The sequence below is a fragment of the Typha latifolia genome, chromosome 5, assembly GCF_019914945.1.
Source record: "Typha latifolia isolate L0001 chromosome 5, TyphaL0001v2, whole genome shotgun sequence".
NCBI lineage: Eukaryota > Viridiplantae > Streptophyta > Magnoliopsida > Poales > Typhaceae > Typha > Typha latifolia.
The window spans coordinates 6,566,062-6,587,157 of record NC_133090.1 but is presented as its reverse complement, the minus strand read 5'-3'; the positions used below and the strand labels follow the sequence as shown (position 1 = coordinate 6,587,157).

General features: G+C 38.0%; 1 protein-coding gene across 2 annotated transcripts; it reads right to left on the bottom strand.

Moving 5' to 3' along the window:
* Positions 1 to 16,550: 16,550 nt before the first annotated feature.
* On the bottom strand, positions 16,551 to 19,782 carry LOC140789966 (uncharacterized). Of its 2 annotated transcripts, none has more exons than XM_073139901.1 (5): positions 19,364 to 19,782; positions 17,625 to 17,836; positions 17,395 to 17,490; positions 17,202 to 17,324; positions 16,551 to 17,067 (listed from the first exon to the last, which is right to left on the bottom strand). In XM_073139901.1, the coding sequence occupies exons 1-5, from the start codon at positions 19,638 to 19,640 to the stop codon at positions 16,765 to 16,767; spliced, it is 1,011 nt and encodes a 336-aa protein (XP_072996002.1). In that variant the 5' UTR covers positions 19,641 to 19,782; the 3' UTR covers positions 16,551 to 16,764. The 2 variants fall into 2 exon arrangements, with proteins under 2 accessions (XP_072996002.1, XP_072996003.1); XM_073139902.1 differs by having other exon boundaries at positions 17,637 to 17,836.
* Positions 19,783 to 21,096: the final 1,314 nt, after the last annotated feature.

Below are 21,096 nucleotides of genomic sequence, written 5' to 3'. Positions count from 1 at the left end.
CAGATGTGGGGTACTGGAACTCACCATCAGGAAGTTGAAGTTTAGCGCGAATAACATCTGAGTCCAAATATACAGACACCCCACGAACAGTAGAACGAATACAACGTTCTAAAACTGTGGCATTACAAAAAAATTCTCGAACAACTTCCACATAAGCAGTCCCGCTCATCCGACACACCGATAACCATCCTCGCTCAGTAAATATCTGTTCTATCCTCAAAGAAGAAAAATTGGAAATGACCACGGGTCGTTTATAGATAACAGGATGGGTCCCAAAATTATGTTTGTATCGCCCGGCAGCCGTTGAAGTAGAAAACTTTGGAGCCGAAGTAGGTGACGATGGCGGCCTAGGTTTCTTGGAAACTGTAGCTTTTCTAGGCATTCTTGAGAAAGGAACAAGATGCAAGATTCAATACATGCCCAAAGCAAACAAAAAGATAGCAAGAAATAAAAAAAAATCGAAGAAACCATGAAGGCCCTAAATGAAATCCATCATCCACTTGAAAACGCTAAAATATCACGTTCAATCACACAAGAAGCATCAAGATAGTAACTTTAACGTGATCAAAACTCGAAAACGTACGAAATCAATCAAGATCAAGAGACTTAATTGAATAAAAAGTAGGAAAATTATGGATGATCATACCTCGCAAAAGTGAATAAAAAGGGTTTGCAGTTAGAAATTTGATGAAAAATACTAAGATCTTGAAGATTTGAGAGGGACAAAATGAAGGGTTTCTAGGGTTTGGAAGATGGAAGATGAAAACCCTTGGGTTCGGACGCAATATATAAAGAATCCTCGAGTGCATTTGAACGCACCAGTCTGCGCGTTCGAACGCGCCAGTCATCGCGTTCGAACTCAAAAATTTGCGTTAGAACGCCCTTTTTTTAAAATAAAAAATCTAAGAAAAAATAAAAAAAAATCTTTTTGGAGATGCACCTCTAAAAATTTAAAATAGATTCAAGACATAGAATATGACAATCGAATGAAATAAGTCATACACAGATCAATCAAATCATCAAAAGCATATTATAATCAATTCGAATGTATCACTCAAAATTAAATTAATCTTGATTGATCATAACAATATACATATGCAAGGTGAGCATAGATAACATGAAATATTCTTCTGAAATAAATTTTCCTATTTAAACAATGATACAACACAGTAGTCAAACCGACTTAGTATTTAAATTTTCACTTTTCGACTTATTCTTCATAACCGAACAAGATTTTTTCCTGTAATATTTTTTATACATAAACCATATAGGTGCAATGATGACTTTCACACATGAGTAGGTACCCCTTTTCTTGTAGTACATATCGAACAATGTGCAAGAAGATATTCATAAACATCAAAAAATTTATTTAATTTGCAAACAATGTACTGAGTCAAACTGGACTATAAATAAGATGGCTTTCACACAAACTCATTGTAGCCCTTTTCATTGATCTTTTATGAACACATTTGTGATGAATAAGCATGAGGTCAAACTGTGCAAATCAACATCAATAGTGAGCTATTTAAAAAAAAGTTCACGATGTCATGCTCACTCAAGAATATACACACGTTATGAGTGCATTAAATTTAGTTTAATTGTCATAGAAATCGAGAGAGTGAACAAATCAGAAATGATATAATATACTGCAAGATGACAGAATTTACTATCATAACTCATAATCAAGAGAAAAATTATATCTATATGTCAAGAGTATATTATTGAATCTAGGAGTGCATCAAATTTTTTTTTATATGACAAAAACTCTCGACAAATCTGAAACTAAAACCAAAGAAAATTTCAGAGAAAAGAAAACCTAAAAAGAAACGAAAAGAAATAACAAAAATGAAACATGCAAACCAAAACACGCAAACCAAAACAAAAATCAATCCAAAGCATAAATCCCTAAAGAAGTACGAAGATACTCAAATCTCTGTAAATCCAATGGTTTTGTAAATAAATCTCCCAACTGTTTCTGTCTCAACATGTTCTAGTGCTATTGTTTTGTCTTCAAGTAACTCGCGTATAAAATGATGTCGGATATCAATATGTTTTGTACGCGAGTGTTGAACAGGATTTTTCGATATATTAATAGCACTTATGTTGTCACAATAAAGCACCATGGTATCTTATTCAATGCCTTAATCTTTGACCATCTATTTCATCCATAATAACTAAGAACAACAACTTTTTGCTGCAATGTACTCGGCCTCCGCAGTAGATAAAGATATCGAGTTTTGTTTCTTACTGTGTGCCAAGCAACCATATTGTTTCCAATATAAAAACATCCACCTGAGGTACTTTTTCTATCATCAGATGAACCTGCCCAATCAGAATCCGTGTATCCAGATATAATAGCTTCCGAGTCATACGTAAACCAGATACCTAAGTCAACTGTGCCACCGACATATTTTATGATACGTTTCACAGCAAACAAATGTGTCTCCTTAGGTTCAGACTGAAACCTAGCACACACACCGACACTAAATGCAATGTCTGGTCTACTAGAAGTTAAGTACAAAAGACTACCAATCATGCTCCTATACAGTGTCTAATCGACATTTTTTCTTGAAATATTTTTACCTAGTTTGGTAGTTGTACTCATAGGAGTTCTAGCATGTTTTGCATTTTCTAAACCGAATTTAGTCACAAGATCCTTAGCATACTTAGTTTGAGCGATAAATATCCCTCTTTCCAACTGAGTAATTTGAAGTTCCAAAAAGAACTTCAACTCACCCATCATGCTCATCTCAAAATGACTATGCATAAGATCTGCAAACTCCTTAGCTAATGATCGACTCGTTGCCCCAAAGACAATGTCATCCACATAAATTTGTGCCACAACTAAACTCTTGTTTGACCGTCTAATGAACAATGTCTTTGTCCACTCCCCCTCGAGTAAACCTCGCATCCACTAAAAAAGTGGTCAACTTCTCATACCAAGCTCTTGGAGCTTGTTTTAGCCCGTAAAGGGCCTTTTTCAGTTTAAACACATGAGAAGGAAATTTTTGATCTTCGAACCCTTTCGGTTGTTCTATATAAACATCTTCATTCATAGTACCATTCAAAAAAGCACTTTTCACATCCATTTGAAACAATTTGAATTTTAATTGACAAGCAATAGCAAGTAGTATACGAATAGATTTTAATCTACCAACAGGAGCAAATGTCTCATCAAAATCTATACCCTCAACTTGAGTATATCTCTGTGCTACAAGTCTAGCTTTAATTCGAACTATATTGCCATGTTCATCACTTTTATTCTTATAAATCAATTTTGTTTCAATGACGTTCACATTTCTTAGGTCTAGGAACTAAATACCAAACATCATTCCTAGAAAATTGCTCTAATTCCTCATGCATAGCATTAACCCAAGAATCGTCTAACAATGCTTCCTTTAGATTTTTAGGTTCAAAAGAAGATGTATAACAATTAAATGATACCTCACTTTGGATTTATCGTCTTGTCTTAATTGGTTCAAGTCTCCAATCACTTGTGACAGTGGATGATTTGATTTTCACTGGGCAGATAGTTCCGGTACGTTGTAGTCATATTTGTTCATTTCAACTTTGTGCTCGTCCTGATTCTCAATTTCCAGATCAAGCTCCTTTCCTATTTCTTTGTCATATGTATTTGCAGAAACAGAAATAAGAGTAGCTTCAGTTAAATCAGTAGTGGATTCATCTATCATAACATTATAAATCAATTTTGTTTCAATGACGTTCACATTTCTTAGGTCTAGGAACTAAATACCAAACATCATTCCTAGAAAATTGCTCTAATTCCTCATGCATAGCATTAACCCAAGAATCGTGTAACAATGCTTCCTTCATATTTTTATGTTCAAGAAAAGATATATAGCAAGTAAATGATACCTCACTTTGGATTTGTCGTCTTGTCTTAATTGGTTCATTTATGTCTCCGATCACTTATGACAGTGGATGATCTGAGTTCACTCTGGCAGATGGTTCCGGTATGTTACAGTCATCTTTGTTCATTTCAACTTTGTCCTCGTCCTGATTCTCAATTTCCAGATCAAGCTCCTTTTCTATTTCTTCGTCATATGTATCTGCAGAAACAGAAATATGACTAGCTTTAGTTAAATCAGTTGTGGATTCATCTATCATAACATTAGCAGATTCCATAATAGTAGAAGTGTCAAGATTAAATACTCTGTAGGCTCTACTATTATTCGAATACCCCTAGAAGATGCCTTTGCTACTTCTAGTGTCAAATTTAGTCAAATATTCTCGATCACGCAAGATATAGCATTTACTACCAAAAACTCGAAAATATTTAACACTAGGTTTCTTACCTTTCCAGATTTCATATGTAGTCATTTTTGTACCTAGTCTTAGATAAACACGATTTATCACATGTACCGCTGTATTGACCGCCTCTGCCCAAAACCTTTGAGGAACCTTTTTAGCGTGAAGCATAACCCTAGCCATTTCCTGCACAACTCGGTTCTTTCTTTCCACAATCCCGTTCTGTTGTGGAGTTATAAGAGCTGAAAATTTATGTTGAATACCAAGAGAATCGCAAAATATGGAAAAATTTTCATTTTCAAATTCTCTACCATGATCAGAATGAATCCTAACTAGGGTAATAGATTTTTCATTCTGCAATTTTAAGCATAGTGATTTAAAAACTTCAAAGGTTTCAGGTTATTATATGCCTTTTGTATTTCAGATTCATCTTCTTCAGCTGGTAACATATCCTGATCATCTGTACTATCAGTATCAACAACGGAATCAATATCGATTAGAGAAGAGGCAAAAGCAATAAAGTTTTCTTCGTCTTTTCCAGAATCATCATCAGATTCATCTGAGTCATCCCAAGTAACTTTCATAGCTTTACTCTTTTTCTTAAGGCGATTAGGGCATTCTTGTGCTATGTGTCCAAAACCAGAACATTCAAAACATCGAACTTTATTCTCAGAATTCTTATTTTTCTGTTTGACACCATTGTTGTTCACACCTGTGTTTGAACTCGCAGTATTCTTCTTTTTCACAAATGCTTTGCTTTTCTCAAGTTTTTCAGCATTCAACTTGTTTGGCTTCCGAAAGAATTTATTGAACTTTTTGACGAACATGGCCAACATCACAACATCTAAATCACTTTCATCATCAGACTCCTCTATACTTTGTTCAACTATAGATAGGGCAATTCCTTTGGACTTCCTCGGTTTTGAAAGGCTGGACTCAAATGTTTGTAGATTTCCTACCAATTGTTCAATTTTCATAGAATCGATGTCCTTACTTTCCTCAATAGCTATAACTTTCGCCTGAAACCTCTCTGGAAGAGACCTAAGGATCTTACGGACAATTCTGTTTTCAGGAATTTTTTCTCCTAGATTGAAATTGGAGTTGACTATATCACTCAGCTTTGCATAAAACTCATCAAATGTCTCATTCTCCTCCATACGTAGAGTTTCAAAACTATTAGTCAACCTCTGAAGTTTAGAAAGTTTTACAGCCATAGTTTCTTCGTGAGTAGTTTCTAGGATCGTCCAGGCTTCTTTTGCTATCTCACAAGTAGAGATTCTTCTAAATTCTTCCGAGGAAACACAACTAAAAATTGCATTTATTGCCTTGCTATTCCATCCAACTTTTTCATAGTTTGACCTATCCCATGATTCTATCGGTTTATCAGCAAATTTATCATCCACCATATACATTGGTGGACTCCAACCGTTCACAACGGCAAACCATACTCGTTCATCTATAGACTTCAAATAAGCTCTCATCCTAGCTTTCCAATATCCATAATTTGATCCATCTAGGATAGGAGGTCTAATAGATGATGGTCCATCTCTATGAAAATCTATGCCTATCTGATCTCTCTCAAAGGTGAGAGAACCTGCTCTGATATCAATTGAAAAAACCCCTAGACACAAGTATGTATCTAAATACTAGGCAATGATATCACTCGTTCGCTTAAGTAAAAGTCCATAGAAATATTAGGAACAAAAGCAGAGATGAACGACAAGATTTTAACGAGGAAAAACCCAAACGGGAAAAAACCACGGATCCAAACTCGGATCAAAACCAATCACTAGAATAGTAGCAGTTATAAGACTGACTCACAAAACAACCCGTCGATCCAAACGACCTTGTTCTTCTCAGTCTTGCTCGCTAGAACCCACGATTCACTGCTTCTCGTGATTGAAGTCCAATCTCAGTAACCCTCGAGATTGATCTTTCGTCTAGATAGCCCTTAAGTTGAAAGATTAAGTTTTGTAGATGAGTGGTATCTTGTTAGTTGAAGAACCGATATAGCCTCAAGAAGTCTCCTTTAATAATGCTTCTTCAACCTTCCTCAAGATAGGGCATCACAATCCTTATATATGATCTCTAAGATAGAGCCAAATCCAAGTCTTATCCGTACTCACGAAAGTCCAATTTTATCAAACTTCGTTGGTGCGTTCGAACGCGGCCCAGGTGCGTTTGAACGGGCTCGAGTGTGTTCGAACGGGCCCGAGTGCGTTCGAACGCGACAACTTGAATTCTTTAGGTTGCGTTCGAACGCGTTTGTGAATGCCGCTCTCGATCTGTGTGAACGTAGTACTCGCGTTCGAACGCGTTTGTGAACGCGACTCTCTGTCTGTGTGAACGCAGTACCCACGTTCGAACGCGTTTGTTAACGCGGCTCTCTATCTGTGTGAACGCAGTACCCGCATTCGAACGCGTTTTTGAACGCAGCTCTCTTTCTGTGTGAACGCAGATTTCACGTTCGAACGCGTTTGTGAACGCGGTGTGAACTCGACGGCTTTTCTCTAATAATCTTGCAATTTTTCAAACCAGAGATATTCTAGACTTGTGTAAAGCTCATATACATGAAAAAATACACTTAGAATATTTTGTACATAATTGCCAACAAATAAAAACCTAACAATCTCCCCATTTTAGCGACTTTTGGACGGAGATTTTTAGATTGTAGGGGACTCGATTGAACTTCAATTCGGCCTACCATCCACAGACGGAAGGCCAAACTGAGGTGGGTAATCGAGGCATTGAGCAGTATTTGTAATAATCCAAGTAGGGATTAAAAAAAAGGGCAGTGGCCTTGTGCCCATGCAAGCTGCATGAGAAGCTTGCATGGTGAGGTGCCACATGCCACCACTACGGCCAGCTGGCCGTGGTGGGCCCCGGCACCGTTTTTTTCCCCTCCACCGCCGTTCTCTCTCTCTCTCTCTTCTCTCTCTCCCTCTTTCTCTCTCCCTCTCTCTCTCTCTCGGCCACCCTCTCACTCTACTCTTTCTCTATTCTCTCTCGCACTCATTTCTCTCCATTGCGACACCTTCCCTAGAAGCCACTACCGTTGGTGAGACCTCTCACTTCCTCTCTCTCTCCTTTCCTTCCTCTCTCTCTCTCTCTCTCTCTCTCTCTCTCTCTCTCTCTCTCTCTCTCTCTCTCTCTCTCTCCCGAGCTTCCCTCTCTCTCTTTCTTGCCAGGAGCTTGAGCTCGCGGGCGAGAGGCGAGGCGGCCGGCTGGGGCCAGCCGACGTGCAGGTGCCCCCCCGCGCCCGGTCCGCACTTCCCTCCTCTTTCTTCCTTTCGTCTCTTCTCTTCTTTTTCTTCTTCCTTCTTCTTCCTTCTTCCTTTCTTCTTCTTCTTCCTTAGCTGCTTCTTCTTCCTTAGCTGCTTCTTCTCTTCTTATTTTTTTGCAACAGTGCTAGGCTCGGCCCCAATTATAGCAGGCTAGTGCTGGGCCAAGCCCAGCACTAGTACTAGTGATCCATTATCCTTTTTAATTTTATTATTTATTTATTTAGGTATTTATGTCTTAATTAATACAAATAGATTTAGACATTATTTATTTTAATAATAATACATATTCATCATTATGATTATTGTTAATTAAAATTTATTGATGATTAATTAGGTTATAAACTATTACACATAAATATAGGTAATACTTATATTTATTTATTTCTTTTATTTATTTACTTATATGTATATTAGATTAATAGATATATTTGTAAATTATAATTATTAGATTTATATTCTAATATTCTTGTGATATACATTTTGAGTAATTCTATTAATTTATTATATATTGTTATTTTTGTAACAAATAAAATACTAGGCTTATGTATTTATTTATTATTTTATAAAGTAATCTCTAATTAATTAAGATATAATTCTAGTTAGGTTTTCATCTATATTTTTATTTTTATTTTTATCTGTAATTAAAAATCTAGCTAGTTAAAATGATATGTAGAAATTCTAAAACCTTCTAAATCATCATATATTACATGAACGGATTTTAATCAGATAAACGGCTAACATTATACTACTTAAATAATTTCATATTCCGACCCCCCTATTTAAGACCCCGTGGACTTAGCTATCGAGCCTTGATAATTGTCCTAGCAACGTGAAGGAGTGGTTGTTTTGTATTTGCAGTGGTGATGAGTAGTCTTATCCCCTAGACGTCTTTCTCAAATTATGTTATATTATATATTATGTACATACATGTTTTGGCCTCCAGCATGATTATATGACTTTATCTATTGATGATTATAGTCGAGCATATTTTATCATACATTTGATTAGGCTGATCTGAGATATGAGTACATTAGTGATATATAGAGATGATTATACTATTATGGTTTTTATGTCAGGATGATCTCTATCATGAGTATGCAGGTGATAGACTAGCAAAAGTATACATGTGTTAGATGTATGGTTAGAGTCAGCATTGCATCATTTTTCTCTTGATTTCTATTCTATCTAAATTCTTGTTATACATTGACTCGTTATCATACTAGATATATGCATGTGATATATCATTTAGAAGGAAAGCATGAAATGTGATTGATAGGATAGTTGATAGAAAGCATGAGGATACCTAAGTGGGCGCGAGAGTTAGGACGCGCTTGGTGGATGATTGATCGCTCGACATAGTCACGATCCTATTGGCCTTACATCCGAGGTCATTAGTCTGTGTGTACAGCAGACATTCAGACACATGCCGTTCGCCAGGACATATGTGGCGAGTTATCCTCACGAGATTTCTATCAGCTAGAAGGGTGCCCGATCTGGATGGCTGTTGATACCCTTAATGGATGGCAGGGTATGGTTATATTTGAGATACTCCTTGCGGATGACAGAGTATGCTTGGAGCCTTCGGGCATGATGTTGAGACCGGGTACCGGTTGTTGACTATGCACAGTGGTCTAGTATGATGATGACATATAGAGCTGACATTAATGACTGTGATGTTGAGAACTGCATATGATTTTATTCTCATCTAAATACCTGAATATCAAGTGGTCAATTTACATCATATATGTTACATTTGATATCATAGCATGGTCATAGATGGCATGCATCATGTGTCATATTTGAGAGAGTAATGATGATACTATGATATGGAGATTTGTTTACTTATTATCGATGATTATATGCTTTTATCAGTTATGACATGTTATCTATATTTCAATTATATATTATTGAGGTTACATTCATACTCTCATTCATAACATGATGCTCTTTCTGATTCATATTATTCAGTACATGATTTAGTCTTTATTTAGCTTCACTGATTCGAGGTAAGGTCTATTCACTGAGCCTTTAACTCATTACTCTCTTTGTTTTCTCCTTTCCAAAAACCCAGGTGAACGAGTGGAGCAGGATACTCCCTTAGAGATCTTGCCAGGGGTTGAAGAGTAGTGTGTGGTTAGTGTTATGCGTTAGATGTGTTATCTTATTTGATGTATAAGTGGGCATCATCCAAAGTGTCTTTATCCTTAACTTATATTTTAGTAGGTGACTTTGTACTTGTATAATTATGTATGTACCACCATTGTGTATATGTTGTGGTGAAAAGCTTTTGATGATATGTTGTGGCCTGTGTGGGGCACAAGTAGGGTTATTCGTGTACTTGTTGGCGTTAGACTTGTGTTTTTCTTAGTTTAGATATTGTGGATAAATTATGATATTTATACATGTTTATTTGATTGTTAGTACTTAACCAAATAGTCAGGTGTTAGGCACGTGCCATGTGGGCTCATGCCATGCACGTGTTTAGGGTTGCGGGTGTTACAGTATTTGAGATGCTTTGTTGGAGAGATGCCAAGACGATGGTTGGAGTTCTTACCATGGGCGAAGTGGTCTTATAACACCGCCTACCATAGCAGCATTGCATGACTCCATTTGAGGTAGTGTATGGATGCACGGCTCCGACGTTACACGCTTATGATTTAGTGACATCTGTAGATTGGACGGAGGTGGACTTAGCATTGATGGATAGAGACGCCACATTAAGGAGGCTGTGTGCTCATCTTAAATTTGCTCAAAACCGTATGAAGCAAGTTTATGATCATAGTCATAGGGAATGGGAATTTGACATCGGCAGTTGGGTGTTTGTGAGGGTGCAACCGTATCACAGGTGACCTTAGGTCCGATGCGTAACTAAAAGTTATCTCATCACTATTTTGGTCTGTTTCGGGTGTTAGAGCATATTGGTCCGGTTGCTTATCGTTTGGAGTTGCTAGAGGGGTCAAGAGTGCTTCCTATCTTTCATGTTTTATTACTGAAGGAGCGCATTGGAGTTCATGAGGTCATTGGACCAGTTCTACCGGAGCTATTGGAGGAGACAAAGATTGTAGAGCCAGTTCGTATACTTGCTAGGCATTGACGATGACATGATACCAAATTAGAGATGGAGATTTTAGTTGAGTGGCTTGGCAAGCCATCCGATGAGGTGACATTGGAGTTGGAGACTGACATATTGGAGCGTTTCCCTGACTTTTCACCTTGAGGGCAAGGTGGGGGAAGCGTGGTGGGCTGATATACTTAGTTAGGATCTTTTCTTATTACATTATTTATTTATTTTTATTAAAATAAAATTCCTATAGGTCGCATTCAAACGTAGGAGGGGTCGCATTCGAATGCCCTTGCGAACACCTACATCAGGTTCGCAAATACAGAAAACACATATTGTGCGTTCGAACACGGTCAGACAAGTTCGAACGCCTTCATTTGAACGCCTGGATCGTGTTCGCATATACAGAGAATGCCTTTTGTGCGTTCGAACGCGATCGGCAGGAATCCTCTAGAATTAGGGTTACTTATTGTTTTATGACTTGTTGGCTTGCCTCTATATATATGTGGATGGCAGCCAAATTTATTATGTTATTGGATTATTGATTTCTTGCCTCTCTATCATCTATCTACCCTAATCTCCCTCCTCTTTCTTCACCATCCTTCCACATCTACCGTTGGCAAGGTTTCTCTTAACTTCTATTCTCTCTCGACTATCGAGCCACCCCTCTTTTTTCAGATCTTGACCACTTCGTTTCCTTCGTCTATATCCCTTAATCACATCCACTATCCACCTCCATCTCCATACCCATCCATAACCCTAACATTCACTCCACCCGTCACCACCACCATCACCCACGTTATTTCATATTTTCGTCCCAGTTGAAGTTCGAATCTACGAAGGGCGTAAATACGAAAGTTGTAGATCAGAAAGTTACGAATCGAATCTACTTAGTTTCGTAATTTTAACTATCAGAGAATATTTGACGAATATTTTTCCACGACTATGCGGACTAATTCCGGTACTACATCCAGATCTTGAAGGAATCATTCTATAGCCGATCTTTTGGTATAAGAACCCATCAATTACATCTTCCTCCATCGAAAGAGGCAAATTCACTGATCCTGCTGCTCAAGTAGCTGCAAAATACTTGTCAAAGCTTGCTATCCAGAAGGGTAGCAAAGACAATATCGTCGTCATTGTGGTTGACCTGAAAGTGCAAAAAAAGTTCAAGAGCAAATCCTAATTGGGTAGTTTGGACTTCATTTGGTTATTTTCTGGTTTAGGAAAGCCATATAATGTATGGACTCAAATTTAATAGTAGTTTTATACCTTCATCTTTTTGTTTCACCCTTCTCCTCATTTGAGTCTTAAAGGGTTCTATTCAGTTTATACTATACATTCTATTGCATACTAGGGCTTATGTTTCTATTGCATTAGGCCATAATCTTGTAATTTCATTGTCTTTCATTAGGGCCATGTACTGAAATTGTATATTTCAGCTTGCACGGTACAGAACTGGAGGAAAGAATTAATGTAATGCCATCTTCAATACTCCTTTTATTCCTGTAGTAGCTTCTTAAATTTTAGAATCAAGGATAAACAACCAACAAACTCCATAATAAAGGAAATTCTGATGCCAATTAAAATCTATGACAAGTATTCAGTTTGATGAGTCTATTTTCATCAGATAGCTGATTATTTGAAAAAAAACATGACCAACAAAGAAGAATTATATAGATGAAGATCTAGCAAGAAAAGATCTCACCTTCCATATATCTAGAGGACCATCAAAGCAAAATAAACAATAGACAGACCATGAAGAGCAAGTGGCATAACTGCAAAAGAGGGTGAGACTAACCATAGAGGTGGTTGAAGAAGAGATTGGATGCATCAGTAGAGTGGACAACTTCAAGATGAGTGGAGACAGATGCCACCACATCTCCTGATCTCACCCTACCTACAAGAGCTGGGTTGTCCTCTACCTCAGGTCTCTCCTGAGCTATACTAGGCTAGTGCTTTTATTATTTCTGCTACTATTTCTACTACTTCCACCACCATCACCACCACCATCACCACCACCAATTGGAGGAGGAGGCATCACTCTCTCTCTCTCTCTCTCTCTCTCTCTCTCTCTCTCTCTCTCTCTCTCTCTCTCTCTCTTTATCTCTCTCTTTAACTTCTTTTTTCCAATCAGATAGGGAAAAGTTAAAGATCAGGTCATGGAATTTTGCATAAAGTTGAAGAGGAAGAGGGCGAGATGTAGCAACTAGCGATTGGGTGACTTATTTCTTGGGAGTTTCTTCCCCTTTGCTTGTTCTTGGTGGGGGACAGACAGCAAGACTTCACATTGCAGTGGTTGTTGCGCTTGGCGTAGTTGAAGTCGTTCCCTGAAGATGAGGATGGAGGCGTTGCACCCGTCGAAGAAGTAATTATGGAAGAAGAGGTGGAGGGCGCCGGCGCTGGTGGTGGTGGTGGGGCTGGGGATCTTCTTCATAGTGACTACGTCACACACGATTTGCTCGATGCGAGGGCACGAGTCGACGAATAGTAGGAGGTGGAGACGACTGTGGGAAAGGGAGTCGGCTTTCTAAGAGGGTGGGAGATGGGAGATGAGAGATGAGAGATGAGTGAGGCAGCTTATGTTTGAGGGAGAGTGGGGAGAGTCTAGAGTTAGGTTAGGTTTACGATTAGAAATATATATATATATGGTTGGCGGGTTGGTGGGTTGACCTGACCCAACCTAACCCGTATATTTAAACTGGTCAAAATGGGTTAGTGGTATAAACCCGAACACGACTTGATTATTAATCGGGTTAGGCGGGTTGACCCATTTACGACCCGAACCTGATTAAACCTAAACCCGATTAAGAGTCGGGTTATTGGGTTGGGTCAATTTTTGCTATCCCTACCAAAAACCCCCTTTCTACTCTTAGGTACTTGTGTTCGAATGCTTAGCTGAGGGGTTCAAATGCCAAAGCTCGAGATATGAACTGTTCATGGACACGGGATCTTATTCTTCAGCAAACAAGTAAATAACTACTACAATCCAAAAGCAAGAAAAAGGATTAACTAAGGAATTGTTTCATATCACGGTATTACAAATGGTGAAGCTTGTGGGTCTTGTGGGTGCTCTTTAATTGTTGAATAAGGCATTAACAAAGTATTTATCTGATACATATGCTTTAGGGTTATCACGGATCATCAAGTTTAAGTTGTAACTTGAGACCCAATGGTTAGACAAACGTGTGGTTTTTTGAGTTATGATAGACTTGGGATGGAGGACAAATCTATTAGAATGGATCATGAAAAGGGGTGGCCGAAGTGGGCATGGTGGTGATCGGTTGATAGGCTACGGAATGATCCCTTCAAGATCTGGATTGATTGCAGGAAGTAGTCCGCACAACCGAGGTAAAATATTTACCATATATTCTTCCATAGTCGTAAAATTATGAAACTAAATTGGATCGATTCATAACTTTCTAATCTACGTTTTTGTATTTATGCCCCTTCCAGATTCGAACTGAAACTGGGATGAAAATATGATATAGTGCGGATGATGGTTGTGGTGACGAGTGGAGTGGATGTTAGGGTTATGGATGATAATAGAGGTGAGGGTGGATGGGTGATGTTGTTTAAGGGATAAAGATGAAGGGGAAGAAATAGTCGAGATCCCAAAGAAGAGAAAGAACTTGACAGACGAGGGAGGTTAGAAGTTAGGAGAGATCTTGCTAACGGTAGAGGTGGTAGGTTGGTGAAGAGGGAGGAGAGAGATTAGGGTAGAGAGACTAGAGAGAAGATAGAGAGACAAGAAACCAATATTCTAATAGCATAATAATTTTGGCTAGCATCCACACATTTATAGAGGCTAGCCAACAAGTCAAAATAATAATTTTTAACCCTAATTCTAGTGGACTCCCACCGATCGCGTTCGAATGTGCCCGATCGTGTTCGAACGCACAAAAGGTGTTCACTGTCGATGCAAACCTGATGTAGACGTTCGAACACGCTCGACCGTGCTCGACCTCGTTCGAATGCATATTTCGCATTTTCTGTTTTTGCAAACCTAATGCAGGCGTTCGCAAAGACGTTTGAACGTGCCCCTTCTGCGTTCGAATGCGATCTACAAAAAATTTATTTTAATGAAAATAAATAACTAATGCAATAAGAAAAGACTCTAATAAGGTGTATCATCGGTTTAAGGAAGCGGTATGTTGGTGGCAATGGTGTTATTACTTGATCTTGACTACCGGTTTGCGTTCGTGTGTAGAAAGGTAGTCCGCGTAGTCAGACAAGATTATTCGTCAAATATTCTCTCATAGTTAGAAAATTACTAAACTAGACGGGTTCGTTCCATATCTTCTTTTCTATATTTTTGGTAACTATGCCATTTGTAGATTCAGACTGTAGCTAAGGCAAAAATAGGCAAAGTTATGGTGGAGGTGTTGATGAAGGTGGAGATGGAGTGGACGTGGATGTTGGGTATGGTTTGCACAAAGTGCAATAGGGTGAAGGAAGAGGGGGGAGAAGATGGTCGGTATCCTAAGAAGAAGGGAGGGTCTGATAGTCAAAGGAGGTTAGGGGTAACCTGTGCCGAGGTGGCACGCCGCTAGGATTTGTGTGAGGAGGGAGAAGTTTCAGATTAGAGGGGAGAAGATATGTCAACTCAATGATTTATTAGATAATCCCTAATGAGGCTGCCTTCAACATATTTAGAGGCTAGCCTATCAACCAAACGACTAAGAAAAAATAACCCTAATACAATCATTTGCGCCGCGGAGCATTCGAACGGCTTGGGAGGTGTTTGAATTGCCAAAACAGGATCTTTGACTTTGCGAATGGAATATAGGCGTTCGAACGACCCTTCTTTGCATTTGAATGCCCCAGCTAAAAAAGCTTATTCATCAAAACATTATTAATTTAGGTTGCACTCCACATTATATAGTGGAGGCTAACCAATTATCCAACCCACAATAAATCCAATGTTAAACCGACTCGATAAGCTAGAAAGAACTTAAACTAAATGCTGAAATTAACTCATTATCTAAACAGGTGACTCAAGCCATGAGCCTAATGTCCACGAGGTGGTCCGGTTTGACCTAGATCACATCAATCCACCATGCTTTCCGTTTATTTTGTCCTCAAAGTGATGGGTGGATGAGTTGCTCTTTCAATCTTGCTCGTCTTGGTTCGGACGGATCGGTCTGAACTGGCATTGCTGGTTTAACTCAATTTGTGTCCCCTTGAAGTTGAGCTCAATCACCCTTAATCCATCATAGCAAGCTCCCTTAAGCTTTAATTTATTAGGAGGATCTGGACTTGGAAGATGGGCTAAGTTGGCCAAACTAATTTGACACGTATACCAGACATTCTCTCCTCCTGTGTATGGGAAGACAGAAAATCTAAACATATAAATAATTTAGACTAGCTACTAAATTTTTTTATTAAAATAAATATCAAACTTATAAAAAATTATCATCTCTGACGGACATGATTGATTCAAATTCTTTCGCAGTGTTCAAACATATAAAAAAATTTGAAGTATGATATTTTTGTAAGCCCAAGAAAAATGTAACAAAACCATCACAATTAAAGATTTAACTCATATAAAACAATTGACATATAATGGTGCTGTTTTAAGAATAATAGCTGACGCTGGTATAGCTATGGGCTTGAAGAGTGCGTCACACCTAGGAGTTTAAAGAGAATATCCATTAAATTATCAGAAGGATTGCACTAGTATCATCCTTGCAGTGTCCGTAAGAAAAAAAAAGAAAAAAAAAGTGCCTGCAAGGCTCACATCATACATGCTGTATCATCACATGTTTGTGCCGACAAAATAACCACATAGAATCAATGATAGACTGCCTAGTGCCTACATCTTGCCTCAGTCTTCTCAGTAATTTTATATCGGTGCGGGCATTGGCATTAGAACACTCTTCTAACAAAATCATAATCTAAAATGACAGCAAAACTAATGGACTCTACGCGCAGAATTTAACATGCCACGTACCACCAAGCATCACAAGAAAAGAAGTTTACATTGCCCATTGTTTTGGATGGAGAACATGAAGACGCAGGACTGCTATCTTTAAGTTTCCATCACAAAAATGAAATGACATAACAATTTATTGCTTACTGATAACTGAAAACAAATAACTAAAACTATTTAACATCAGACATAGGGTAGAACCTAAGTAGAAGGATAACCTAAATTACTCTAACTGCTCCTATATAACTCTGAGAAGAAACTTTTGTCAAATTATGTTGTGGTGGTGGTGCAATTGTCAGCTCCAACTCACTGTTTTCTGTTAAATGAGATGCTGCAATGAATTGTGAAGGGCACTGCAGGTTAAGTTGAACTGATGAATTAGAGGACAATCTCAGAAAATTTGCAGCATCTGTAGTTGAGTCAACTTGAAAAGTTGGTGGTGCCTCATCAGGGATATTGACTGCTGAGCTAAATGACGAGTTAAGGATGACCTGTTCCATGGAAGTTTTGGAGAAGTTCACCTGCCGAAACCCTGAGAGTTATTGGCTAAACATGGGAATCAAACCTCAAGATAAACCAATGGTTTGGAACATTAATAAGAAAAATAATTAATTGTTAAACTATAAATTAACAAGTCATCCTTTGGTGGATTTACCAAATAATTTACACTCTGCATATTTGGCTCAACTCTGGGTTGTTCCTTGATCACAAGTGAAGCTGGGAAAGCTTCTGTAGTTTGAGGCCTCACTTTGATTGCATTAGAAAATAAGGGTCCATCCTGAAAGTCACCAGCTACTCATTATATAAATGAAATTGTGCAAGCACATTGATGGAGATGTAGCACTTACAAGGCTGCTGCCTCTGAGGAATTCGTTATTGATGTTCATAACTTCGTGGACCCTCATTGATGATAATGGTGTGACAAGAGTTTCAGAGGTAGGCACCTGCATATGCATAACCGAGGCATAATTGAGACTTGAGAACCAACTAAACGAAGAGGAGATTGAGTTTTTCTTCATGTAGAGGAAGACTTATTATTCTGATTAGCAGATAGTTAGAGGTACGTAAGAAGAATTACTGAATGACTGACAACAGCGTCAAAAAGGCTGGATCTTCGCTTCTTCTTATTGGTATTACTTTGTCTAAGAAAATACTTTTGAGCATGACTGGCAACTTGGGTTGGAGTTCTAGTAGTCACAAATTCCTTTGCAATTCCCCTCCAGTCTCCTTTCCCAAGCTTTTCAAGTCCAGCGAGGAATGTCCTATGTTCTTCTTCAGTCCAAGGAACCGCTGCAAAATGGAGAAGTTGAGAAATTGAGAGGTCATTAGAAATACCAAAGAAAATAACAAACTTCAGAAAGTGTTGACATGAAGAAACCAAAGAAAGATGGGAGTGTATGATGTGCTATACGAGAATGAAAATTCAGACAAGAAGAAACTCAGAAAGTAGCTTTCTGTTCAATGTTCAGAGAAACCATCTGAGAGGCAAGTAGAACAGAGATCACAAGTCATTTATGCAATTAGAATAGCCTAATTTGGGTTATATGCAGTTAAGAGGCGGGGACGACCATGGAGATAAATATAAGATAGTTGCCTAGCAGAATCAGGCAGATCAATATAGCAAGATGTGTACTGTATTTAGTTGACTTGAAATGCACACATTTATGGAATTCAAAAGGGCGACTTATTTAACTAGTCAGGTAGCTGGCCACCATTTCTCATGAGGAATTGATGGTACTAAATAGTTGGTAATTAGAAGATATCTACTTTTGCCTAATCAAAATGATAACCAAAGCTTGCTCTAACATAGCCATTTTGTGGTTAAAGCTACATCCTACAGTTGCAATAGCTAATAAAGACAAGCATATCAGATTTTCCGTAGTCTATTAGTTCATTCTATTTGATAACAAACAAAAATTATGAAATGTTTCTCAACCAAATTTTTATACCCAGGTTATCATGACAAATATTCAGTTCCATTTTTACCCATATTCCACAGGTGTCCCCATATTTTATGGGAAATGGCAAAATATGATGACATGCAATGAAATAATAAAAACTGGTGTTCAATGCTATCATCAGAAAAAATAATAGATTGACAGAATATCATTAAAAAGTATATAATAATAAACACTAGTGCAATAACATTAAGCTATTGTCCATAGTGAATTATCAACATTGAATACAGAAGACAAAGGTATTATATCTGCTAACCTTGATCCATCAACTAACTAAGAGATATTTGCCATTAGTTCTTTTTCTCATACATTCTTGGAGAACGGACAATGTTCCTATCTGCCAAATAGGATTGCTAGAACTTAACAAAGAAACATGTGCGGGAGTTCTTTTTATTCCCTGTACTTGACAATTATGATCAAGAAGAAAACAGGTAGAAACAGAGAAAAATAAGCACATATAATTCAAATTTAAAAATGAAAAATGAAATAATCTTGATAAGGAATCGTTGTAGCTAAAGGCTTGGTTCTAGTAGCATGACAAGATAATTGAATTCTCAGGATACAGCTTAATAATTCCAAAAAGTCAACACTTAATCTTTAGAAATTGCATCAAGCCATAGTACAACTCTTAATTGTATAGGATTGTAATAATATCATCAGACGTAAGAGCTACAGCAATTAAAGTACTACCACATGATAATATCCCTATTTATACAAAAAATATCTACTGGCTAGTGATTCCCCCAAACAATTCCACAATCCCAACTACATAATGGGACTAGATAACATAAAAGGCCATCAATGATAGCAAAAGCGGAACAATTTGGGGGCAGAAACAAAAGGATTGATGAGTACCAACCTTTCTTCCTCTCCTGCGATCTCCTCTTCGATGACCGAACCAGCCCACCCTCCGAGTGGTATCCTTCATCGCCGGCGTCGCCGTCGCCGACAGGAGCGGCAGCTCCGGCAGCGATGAGGTTACCCATGCTCTTGCTCTTCCTCATCACCTCCTCCTCTTCCTTCTCCGGCGACGCAGCACCATCGCCGCTTTCCTTCGTAATCCGCACCCCGAATAGCTTGAAAACCTTTTCCTTGCGTGAATCTTGATGCATCGTCGTCTCCGCTTTCCCCTCCATCAATAATTCCACCACTTAACCGGGTGGAAGAACCGAAGAAGAGGAAATGGTGCCTTCGTAATAGAAAATTTCCTTCTAAATCGGAGTTAATTTCGGTATTGCCATTGGCGTTAAGGATATCTAGTTGGCAAGCACGACGCCCGATTGGCCAATGTTGACCCTCCATAAGAAGTGAAAGATTCTGGCCTCCGTTTGGAATTTCGATAATTTTGGTAAAGACAGATCTTTGTAACAAGTTGCCTTATCCCTTCATCTGTACGATAGACTACGGTGCATAAGCATAACACTATAATTTATTTATTTGCATTTTAGGGAATTTTATAAGAGAAAAATACACAAAAAACACACTAAGTTTTTTATTTCGTCACTTAGACCTATTTTCAATTTTCTTTGTAGATGAAGTTTTTTCTTTTTTTCTTCTAAGTTTATCCTTTTGTAATTTAGTGCCTAATGGGACGATGCATTATAGAAAGAACAGGCTTTGTATTCTTCTTCCTCTTTTGCCGCTGAAGTTTTATTTTTTTCTGTTATTATTTTTTCTTCTTTTTCTTCTATCTCTTGACTTTTCTCTTTATTTTTATACAAAACATTTTAATCACTCTTTAATTAATAAAATAAGAGACTAATTAAAAATAGTGGTGAGATAACTAAGATTAGTTATGCATCTATTTGTTTGACTTACCAATAAGTATATGATTACATTCAGTTAATCCAGTGATAGATGGGATAAGAATTGGAGCTTTATACAAATCTAGTAGTAGATGGGATAAGAATTAACTCTTCTCTTTGTTTTTATACAAATCTCTTTAATCATTCTTTAATTAATAAAGTAAGAGAGTAATTGAAAATAGTGGTGAGATAATTAAGATTAGTTATGTATCTATTCGTTTGACTTACCAATAAGTATATGTGATACATTTAGTTAAGATATTTTCTTATTGCATTAGGTGTTTATTTTTATTAAAATAAAATTCCTGTAGGTCGCGTTCGAATGCCCTTGTGAACGCCCGCGTTCGAACGCCTGTGTCGTGTTCGCAAATCCGGAGAAGAGGCTTTTTGAGTGCGTTCGAACGCGATCGGGCGCGTTCGAATGTGATCGACGAGAATCCTCTAGAATTAGGGTTTCATATTGTTTTAGCACTTGTTGGCTAGCCTCTATAAATATGTGAATGGCAGCCAACTTCATAATGCTATTGGATTCTTAATTTCTTGCCTCATATTTTCTCTCTAGACTTCTCCCTCCTCCCTTTTCACCATCCTTCCACATCTACTATCGGCAAGATTTCTCCTCGCTTCTAATCTCCCTCAATTGTCGAGTCACCCCTCTTCTTTGGGATCTCGACCACTTCGTTCCCTTCGTCTACTTTCCTTAATCACTTCCACAATCCACTCCTATCCATAACCCTAACATCCACTTCACCAATCATCACCACCATTACCCACGTTATTCCGTATT